Source organism: Nerophis ophidion, linkage group LG03 (assembly GCF_033978795.1).
Source record: "Nerophis ophidion isolate RoL-2023_Sa linkage group LG03, RoL_Noph_v1.0, whole genome shotgun sequence".
Lineage (NCBI taxonomy): Eukaryota > Metazoa > Chordata > Actinopteri > Syngnathiformes > Syngnathidae > Nerophis > Nerophis ophidion.
In genome coordinates, this window is record NC_084613.1 from 49682389 (window position 1) to 49692807 (window position 10419).

Below are 10419 nucleotides of genomic sequence, written 5' to 3' on the forward strand. Positions count from 1 at the left end.
TTGTTATTCTTGTTTGGTGCGAGTTTACAGTGTGGCGCATATTTGTAACAGTGTTAAAGTTGTTTATATGGCCACCCTCAGTGTGACCTGTATGGCTGTTGACCAAGTATGCATTGCATTCACTTATGTGTGTGTAATAGCCACATATATTATGCCAGTGGGCCTGCACGCTGTTTGTATGGAGGAAATGCGGAGGTGACCACAGGTTGTAGAAAATGCTAAAGGCAGTGCCTTTGAGGCACGCCCTCAATATTGTTGTCCGGGTGAAAATCGGGAAAATGCTTGCTTGCCCCGGGAGATTTTCGGGAGGGGCACTGAACTTCGGGAGGATTGGCAAGTGTGAGAAATTGCGGTGTTACAGCCAGAGGCGCCCAAAAGGCGGGGTAAAGGAGACGGATTCTTGGGGCCTATGATGGAGGGGGGCCCAGAGAGGCTCCTAATGATGATGCAATTATATGAAATTATGTGTTGGGGGCCCTGTAAAGATTATTTTCATGGGGCCCAAAATCCCTAGCGGCCCCCCTGGTTACAGCGGCACCGCTGCTGTGTATTAACGGCGGGCCAGCTATATTGTTAATTTGATATTGCCTCAAAGGCCAAATTAAATTCTACGGCGGGCCAAGTTTGGCCCGCGGGCCAGAGTTTGACACCCATGAATTAAATTAAGTGACATTGATGTAGTTCAAAGCTGAGTCAGCGTTTTTTACCTCGAAGGTACGCAGTCTGATCCATAAACAATTCATACGAGAGTAATTTTAATGCGTAATTTGCTTTAGCTAGAAAGTGGCTAATAATGTAATAAGTCTAGCTTTGCTCCGTTGCAGTGGCTTTCGATAACGACAAGGGAGGGCTACGAAGTCACCGCAAAAGGTTTCTTTGTACCTGTCAGACAAACACCAGGGTTATATTTAGACCAGTGCATATACTGTCCCTTTAAGAGGAACAAATCCGGCGGCTGCGCAGTGAGCGTCGCTCAGCTCAGCCGCGCTATGACATTATTGACGCGGACGTTGTAACCAAATACACATTCAGCGTGTTTGTTAATTTTTTTACACTTATAAATGTAGAAACTTACATTGTGAGAAATGTAATTCTTCGACCAGTTAATTCTTCAGTCCGTTTCTGTTTCGGTAAGTGTCATTTGTTTCCTCTGCGGTCGATTTACATTGAATTTCTGTTTAATGTCAGTTACCTTACGGCGTAATAAGTCCAGGAAACAAAGCAAATTTGGTGAAATAAGTTCCAATTGTGTGTGTGTCAAGTGGCCATGTGTGTTTGTGGTTAAACGTTATTATTACTGGGACTGCAGCTACTGTAATGGCGACATCATAGCAGTGAGTGTTATTGCTCCGAGCGTCTTGTCGAAAGAAAATCCCACAATTAGCATGAAGGAGAAAACTGGAGCAAAAACACAACAATTATCTGTACAGAAATACTCCAGTGACAATTAAAAGCACACCTGATTTTTATGTACTAATTCTGCCTATTCAAAAGTAATAGTGCTTTGTTTTGATCACAATAAGACCGTTGTTATTTATAAAAAAGGAGGTTAAAGACACACTTTTTAATCAGGCTGTTTTTATTGTGTTATTTTCTATTGTGTGTATTGCTATTATTACTGCTATTAGTCTCTAAATATTATATTTTAATCAATAAATGCAGTGGTTCTCAACCTTTTTTCAGTGATGTACCCCCTGTGAACATGTTTTTAATTCAAGTACCCCCTAATCAGAGCAAAGCATTTTTGGTTGAAAAATAGAGATAAAGAAGTAAAATACAGCACTATGTCATCAGTTTGTGATTTATTAAATTGTATAACAGTGCAAAATATTGCTCATTTGTAGTGGTCTTTCTTGAACTATTTGAAAAAAAAGATATAAAAATACCGTATTTTCTTGAATTGCCGCCGGGGCGCTAATTAATTTAAAACCTCTTCTCACTCCTGCGCTTACCAAAGGCATGCGATAAAAGTAAGCATGCGCTAATTATTTTAAAACCTCTTCTCACTCTGGCACTTACCAAAGGCATGCAGTAAAAATTTGAGTGTGATGTAAGCACGGACCTTAAATCCTACTGAATAGCTGTTAATCTTCTTCCCTTTATGCAATTTCAAATTACCGGTATTGAAATCAGCCTCCTCCATTTTGTAAATGATGACAGGGGAAGTGTCACTCGTGACGTCACAAGTTTGACCAGGCGGTAATACTAAGCATGCGCTAATTATTTTGCAAAGCGAGTTTGACCCAGCAGTAATTCAAGGCAGCCGCATACTATATGCCCTGCTGCAATTCAAGGAAATACGGTAACTAAAAACTTGTTAAAAAACAAACAAGTGATTAAATCATAAATAAAGATTTCTACACATAGAAGTAATCATCAACTGAAATTGTCCTCTTTGGGGATTATAATAGAGATCCATCTGGATTCATGAACTTAATTCTAAACATTTCTTAACAAAAAAAAATCTTTAATGTAAATATTTATGGAACATGTCTACAAAAAATCAGCACCTCCAAGTCCGAGTCCATGGTTCTCCCCCGGAAAAATGTGGAGTGCCATCTCCGGGTTGGGGAGGAGACCCTGCCCCAAGTGTAGGAGTTCAAGTACCTAGGAGTCTTGTTCACAAGTGGGGGAAGAGTGGATCGTGAGATCGACAGGCGGATCGGTGCGGCGTCTTCAGTAATGCGGACGTTGTATCGATCCGTTGTGGTGAAGAAGGAGCTGAGCCGGAAGGCAAAGCTCTCAATTTACTGGTCGGTCTATGTTCCCATCCTCACCTATGGTCATGAGCTTTGGGTCATGACCGAAAGGATAACAACACGGGTACAAGCGGCCGAAATGAGTTTCCTCCGCCGGGTGGCGGGGCTCTGCCTTAGAGATAGGGTGAGAATCTCTGCCATCCGGGAGGAACTCAAAGTAAAGCCGCTGCTCCTCCACATCGAGAGGAGCCAGATGAGGTGGTTCGGGCATCTGGTCAGGATGCCACCTGAACGCCTCCCCAGGGAGGTGTTTAGGGCACGTTCAACCGGTAGGAGGCCATGGGGAAGACCCAGGACACGTTGGGAAGACTATGTCTCCCGGCTGGCCTGGGAACGCCTCGGGAGCCCCCGGGAAGAGCTAGACGAAGTGGCTGGGGAGAGGAAAGTCTGGGCTTCCCTGCTTAGGCTGCTGCCCTCGCGACCCGACCACGGATAAGCGGAAGAAGATGGATGGATGGATGGTCAACAAAAAAATCTAGCTGTCAACACTGAATATTGCACTGTTGCATTTCTTTTCACAGTTTATGAACTTACATTCATATTTTGTTGAAGTATTATTCAATAAATATATTTATAAAGGATTTTTGAATTGTTGGTATTTTTAGAATATTTAAAACAAAATCGCACCTACCCCTTGGCATACCTTCAAGTACCCCCAGGAGTACGCATACCCCCATTTGAGAACCACTGGATTAATGTATTATTCATATTTTATTTTTACATATATCCTATTATATATCACAGAGTACTTTTAAATTTGTTTTTATTTTTTAGATGGTGTTATTTTTAGTTATTCTTCCGTGTTTTGTTACTGTCTGAGTACATGTGTGCGTGTATGCTTGTATGTGTTTTCCTCTCTCCTTTTTTTTTTCCTGTAAAGCACTTTGAGTTGTCACTTGCCGGGGGCATAAAAAGTGCTATATAGATATAGTTTGATTGATTTGATTGTAGTTTGCAGTGGTCTTGATCTACCTGTATTGCACATTTTTCCAATTATGCAATTTGTTATTTTTATAGCCAGACCTGTGTGTTTATTTTCCTACCTGATTGTTTTGGCTACATCTGTGGCTTTTCTTAGAGGTTGTCACGTAAAAATGTGTTTAGACTTTTGTCTGTATTTTTTACTTTTGTATTTTTGTTATTAAATACATTTAATTAAATGTATTTCATCAAATGGGGTTGGGAGCGGGGGTTTGGTTTAAAGGCGAGGCGGAGTTAATGCCATCATCATCTAATTTGCAAAATTAGCCATGACGCATAAGTTAGTGTTTGATCGAATAAACTGCCGTTTTTGAGTTGTGTCATTAAAAATGTGCGACATTACAACATGAAGTTATTGACTTATGGGTGTGGGTTCTTTTTGTTCAAAAAACGCCCCCTTCCCCCCAAAAAAAATATATTCATGATGTTTTCTGGGATCCACATATTGATCTTAACCCTGGCTGGTGTACATGTTATACAGTATACGAGCAGATGTGTTCTAATGCAAAGGTTCTCAACTTTTTTGACCTCAGGGCCCGGGGCCCATCCAAATGTTATCACTGAATTAGTGATCTAACTCTTGATTTTAATCATATTCAATAGTTATGTCCAAACTACTTACAGTTTGATATGAAACCACAAATTAATCACAAAGTTGATCTATTTAACATATAAATATTAGACTTAGGTCAGGCTGAACAGAAAAATAAGTACTAACCAAATATACCGCAAAGGAAGGGAGTCATAAAAATATATTTATGTCCAATTAAGTTGTGCTGAAATGAACACATTGGTAATGAATATTTCTTAACTGCATAGTAAATCAAATGAAAGGGAAAAATTTAAATAGATAGAGCTTCAACAACACCTTAGTTACAATTTTTGCTCTTAAGAAACTTCCTCTATGACTTTAGCTCCAGGCTTCTTCTGTTTGATATTTTCATTACTGCCACAAGTGGTGTAAAAGTGTATTACAACTGAGTACCGCGCGGCCCATACAGACCACAGCTGAAACAGATCTTTTTTGGTGGCCCCTTTTAGGGGCCCCATGGTTAAGAAATATTGTTCTAATGCATGAGCAAGTGAGCTGTGGTAGCTGCGTCAAAGGTCAAACAGAGTTACCATGCCATCTGCTGTACAGGGTTGAAACGACAAACACACGTAATCAACCAAAACTGCACCTCAAATCCTTCTGTGGTGGTCCAAGTGTAATTGTTGATAAATAGATAAATGTTGGGAAACTGTGGCTCTTGTATCAGACATAACTGTGTTTTAACATTTCCCATATTGATCTGACTGCAAGACCACCCTGTATACAAGACTACTTTTTCGTTCAGGTATGTTTGTATGTGGTAAAAACAATTTTAAATCCTGATTTCAATGCCAGAGCGCCGCAGGAAGAGGTGACGTCGGCGATGGAGGACAAGCGCAAGAAGCGCAGCCCCAAGGTGTCCCTCCCGCAGCCCCCTCCTCCGCCCATCAACCCGCGCAAGCTCTCTGCCCTGCCAGCCAGCAAAAGCGCCACCTTCTCTCTGGGGCTGCCGCAGCCGCCGTCCCCGAAAAACCGAGGGAAGTACAAAAGGTCAGTGGGGGCGGCAGGTCAGCCCAAAGAGGTGTTTGCTGGTGTCGTCGCTCCACCAAAGACCGCCAGGTAGATGGGCCCTGTTTAACACAGCATGCTTGTGTGCAGGTTTTATGTGGGTGTGGTACTTTGCACTCATTGCAGGCCGCGCTCATGCGGCACCATATTTTTTATTTTTCTATGATTACTTTCTTAGCAGGACTCATAAGGAGAAGCCCAGGGCCCCCCAGCCCGCAGGCCCCAGTAAAGTGGTCCAGTCCTCGCCGCTGCAGCACTCCTTTCTTACAGATGTGTCTGATGTGAGAGAGATGGAGGGAGGCCTCCTAAACCTCCTCAACGACTTCCACTCGGGGAAACTGCAGGCGTTTGGTAAATGCTCACTGTACGGACAGTGGTATATGACCTAATATAACAACATAATGAATGGCGTTATGATATATGACGTAATATAAATATAACATAAAAACAATAATATATGAATGAAATAGTATATGATAATAAATGATGTGATGTAACATGACGTTAAATGATATCGGATAACATAACATAACATAACATAACATAACATAACATATGATGATATAAAATTTGACTGTAAAACTTGACCATATAACAATGTAGGCAGATAATGAAGTTAGGACAATATATGGTGACATAAAATTAAGTAATATATGACAATATAGGAAAACTAATATATGATGACACACTGTAGGACAACTAATATATGTGATATACGTAGTATATGACAACATAATATATTACAACTACTATGTGATGACAATATAGCATGACAGGATATGACAGGATATTTCACAATGTAATATATGGCGCAGTGGTAGAGTGGCCGTGTGCAACCCGAGGGTCCTTGGTTCAATCCCCACCTTGTACCAACCTCGTCACGTCGTTGTGTCCTTGAGCAAGACACTTCACCCTTGCTCCTGATGGGTGCTGGTTAACGCCTTGCTTGGCAGCTCCCTCCATCAGTGTGTGAATGTGTGTGTGAATGGGTGAATGTGGAAGTAGTGTCAAAGCGCTTTGAGTACTTTGAAGGTAGAAAAGCGCTATACTAGTGCAACCCATTTATCATTTAATATCCATCCATCCATCCATTTTTTCACCGAATGTCCCGTCCGGGGTCGCGGGAGGACCTGAAGCCTTTATAGCTTGGTTGCTAGAGTGGCTGTGCCAGCAACTTGAGGGTTCCAGGTTCGAACCCCGCTTCCGCCATTCTAGTCACTGCCGATGTGTTCTTCGGCAAGAGACTTTACCCACCTGCCCCCAGTGCCACCCACACTGGTTTAAATGTTAACTTAGATATTGGGTTTCACTATGTAAAAGCGCTTTGAGTCACTAGAGAAAAGCGCTATATAACGATGGTCCCTTCACACTCGGAGAGCTCGCCAGGGCAAAAGCCACAGTAAGAGTGGGAAAAAGCGCTGGCCCAGACGGCATAACCCCAGAGGTTGTGAAGAACTGTGATCTCCATGACATCATTCTAGAGTTCTGCAACCTTGCTCTGCTGCACAATCGGCTGCCTGATATGTGGTCTCTATCAAACATAGTGCCAGTGCCCAAATCCGGAGACCTCTCGAAGCCAGACAACTACCGAGGCATCAGCCTGACCTGTATCACTGCGAAAGCCTACAACCGCATGATCCTAAACAGGGTCCGGCATGCAATCGACCCTCACCTGAGAGTAAATCAGAATGGCTTTCGAGAAGGACGAACAACTACAGCCCAGATCTTGGCACTGAGGAGATTGATTGAGGAGGTGAGGAAAGACAACCTGACTGCAGTCCTATGCTTCATAGACTTCAAAAAGGCATTTGACTCGATACATCGAGGCACGTTGGTGAAAATCTTGAACGCATACAGTATTCCTCCGAACCTACTCCGAGTAATAGAGTCCATGTACGCAGGAACAAGGGCCAGGGTGGTGACTCCAGATGGCAACAGCGAGGAGTTTGACTTCCTGGCTGGAGTTATACAAGGGGATACACTAGCCCCCTTCCTCTTCATCATAGTCCTTGATCATGCGCTCAGGAAGGCAATGAATGGGCGAGAGCAGGAACTTGGCTTCACGCTGACACCAAGGAAGTCGAGTCGACAACCGGCAGTGGTTTTGACAGACCTTGACTATGCGGATGACATCAGTCTGCTCTCCAACAACGTGGAACAAGCACAGGAACTACTACACAGGGTAGAGCTAGAGTGCGCCAAGGTTGGCCTTAAGCTAAATGCCAAGAAAACTGAAGTCATGACCTACAACGTTCCACCAGAACATCAACCTCTGGTAACAGCAGGAGGCACCGTGCTGACAGAAGTTGAGGACTTCAAATACCTGGGCGCATGGGTCAACTCAACTGAGCAAGATCTAAAAGTGAGGAAGGCACTTGCATGGAGGGCCCTGAACAGCATGACCAGTGTATGGAACTTTAACTTCCCCCGCCAAATCAAACTCAGCTTCTTCTACGCGACAGTTGAGTCCGTTCTCCTCTATGAGAGCGAATGCTGGACCCTGAAGCCAACCCTGGAGAAGTTTCTGGATGGTTGCTACACCAGGATGCTGCGTGCGGTGCATAACATCAACATTAGTGTGCACGTAACCAACAGAATCCTCTACAAGGGAATACCAAAGGTGAGCGAGAAGACTGTTGTTAGGAGAATGAGACTAGCAGGACACTGCCAAAGACATCAGGAGCAGCCAGCCAGCAAATTGGTGCTGTGGGAACCAACACATGGGCATCGGTCAAGAGGACGTCCCACACTAACATACGTGGACATACTCAAGAAGGATGCAGGAGCTCAGAGTATCAAGGAACTGGCCAAATGTATGGAGAATCGGGATGACTGGAAGCGACGATGGACGACCTAGAGATAGAAATATAATTCACTTCACTTCCACTTCATAATATATGACTACATAATATATGAAATGATATAATATATTATGTAATATAAAATATGATGATATAAATATACAACAACCTAATGAATGACAACCTATGATATATATGACATGATATAATATATAGTGTGACATAATATTATGATAATAAATGAGAAATAGGATATTACAGCATATGAAGTAATATATAACGACATATTAAATGATGGCATATAAATTACATTATATATGAAGTGATATAGTATATTATGATGTAACATGACCTAATATAATATAAGACATATATGCTGATATAATATAGGGCGATATGTAAGTCAATATGAAATATGAAGTAATATAATATACGACATCATAATGTAGGACCACTAATATGTGACATCATATACGACGACAAAGCAACATAGAACGACAAATATATGAAGACATGGGATGAAATAATATAATACAATATACGATGACTACTAAGTGATGAGATAATATATGACGTGATATATTTGATGACATGATACATGACACAAAATATGTGATGTCAAGAGTTTCTGTCTTGTGTCGCAGGTAAGGTGTGTTCCTTCGAGCAGCTGGAGCACGTGCGTGAGATGCAGGAGAAGTTGGCGCGACTTCACTTCAGCCTGGACAGCCATGTGGAAGAGCTCTCGGAGGACCAGAGGAAGTGCGCCTCTGACCGCAACCTGGAACACCTGCTGTGTAACGTAAGCACGTCACCTCTTTTCTGTATGTCAACGCCAGGTCCGATTTACTTGAATTTACACATCATCAGCAGGCAAAATATGTTACTTGGTATTTTTAACTAACAATATTTTTGTTTCACTATGATAAAGGTTATGGTTTATATTTATATTCGGGTTTACATCGAAAAAGGAGTAAAAAAGTTTAGTAATCCTATTTAAGTCTGAGCAATTACTGATTGATCTTCAATAATTGTAAATGCAGACTTTACAATATTGATAATAATAACAATAATAAAAACACATTTTATGATTTTCAACACTCAACTGCCATTTGGTAGCTACAGTGGAAAGTGCATCCTCCAATTAATCCCCTTCTTACTGTATATATTGTTGTCTTGTCATTTCCACTTACGGGATGTTCTACTCTGCTCAGAAAAGAAGTGTATAAATAGTCCTGCGAGGAAAAACAATTAGGCTGTCACGGGAAGCTCATTAAATATTTACGCAGAGCTGGAAAACACCACGGAGGAGTGTCAGTGGTTTATTAAGCGTAGTCGGATCAGATGTATGAAATATTGCTGGGCAACCACATTGAATCATCAGTTTGGTGCCAGCTTATGTCTAAGTTTTGTTTTTTTTTCCTCCTGCCACAGCTGGAGGAGCTCAGCACCTCAATGTATCCTTTTCTTGTTGTTTCATTTCCATCTAAAAATCCAGAAATGAGGTTTGAATATTTAACATGCGAATGTTCAGACAAAAGCTCCACTTGGCTGAGAACCAGGAACTGCCCAAGACATCTGCTCCCTGATGGAGGACCTAGAAATCTCTACAGCACAGGTTGCCATGTCAATCCTCCGCACAGCCGCCCTTGTAACACAATGGACACGTAGGAACAAACCATCTGAATGCAGTTTTTCTTCAATCTATTTTGCAATGCAAAATGAGGAACATACATTCATTTGTTGTATAATATATATGTATTTTTTTAAGCCTCTGCTAAGATTTTAAAGCAAGACGACAGTGTCTAGAATTTTACCTAGAAATGTGCGGAATCTTAACTATTTTTACGAGGATTTTTCTGGATATAAAAAAAATGGCAGCTATTTCCAAATTTTATTGACTTTCATTTGTGAGATCGTGTTCAATGTGAAATGTGTTCCTAAACAATACTTTGAAGTTAGTACTGGCAGAGGAATCTCGCTTTATAAACATAACTGGGATTTAAAAAACAGGACTACAAGGCAATATTTAACGGTGATGGATTTTACTGTACATGTGACAAATAAAGTTCTTTCTTCCAATACTAAACTTGTATTACAAATTCATATTCAAAGATAATGAATAACATGTTTATATGATATATATACATACTCAATGTCTTTGCTTTGACATTATATAATGTCCCCACTGATTCTAAAGTTTCTACTTAAGAGGAATTAATTCCTGTACTATAGCAATTACATATTTTTTTATGCTAACATTTATTCCTTTTCCTTACCG

At 41.3% G+C, this 10419-nt stretch overlaps 1 protein-coding gene across 2 annotated transcripts; it reads left to right on the top strand.

Annotated features, from left to right (window-relative positions):
• Window positions 1-949: 949 nt before the first annotated feature.
• ccdc28b (coiled-coil domain containing 28B) lies at window positions 950-10227 on the top strand. 2 transcript variants are annotated; one of them, XM_061895511.1, is made up of 6 exons: window positions 950-1130; window positions 5128-5391; window positions 5519-5691; window positions 8786-8940; window positions 9573-9595; window positions 9673-10227. In XM_061895511.1, exons 2-6 carry the CDS (start codon window positions 5156-5158, stop codon window positions 9725-9727), a joined length of 642 nt encoding a protein of 213 aa, XP_061751495.1. In that variant the 5' UTR covers window positions 950-1130; window positions 5128-5155; the 3' UTR covers window positions 9728-10227. The 2 variants fall into 2 exon arrangements, with proteins under 2 accessions (XP_061751495.1, XP_061751496.1); XM_061895512.1 differs by having other exon boundaries at window positions 5522-5691.
• Window positions 10228-10419: the final 192 nt, after the last annotated feature.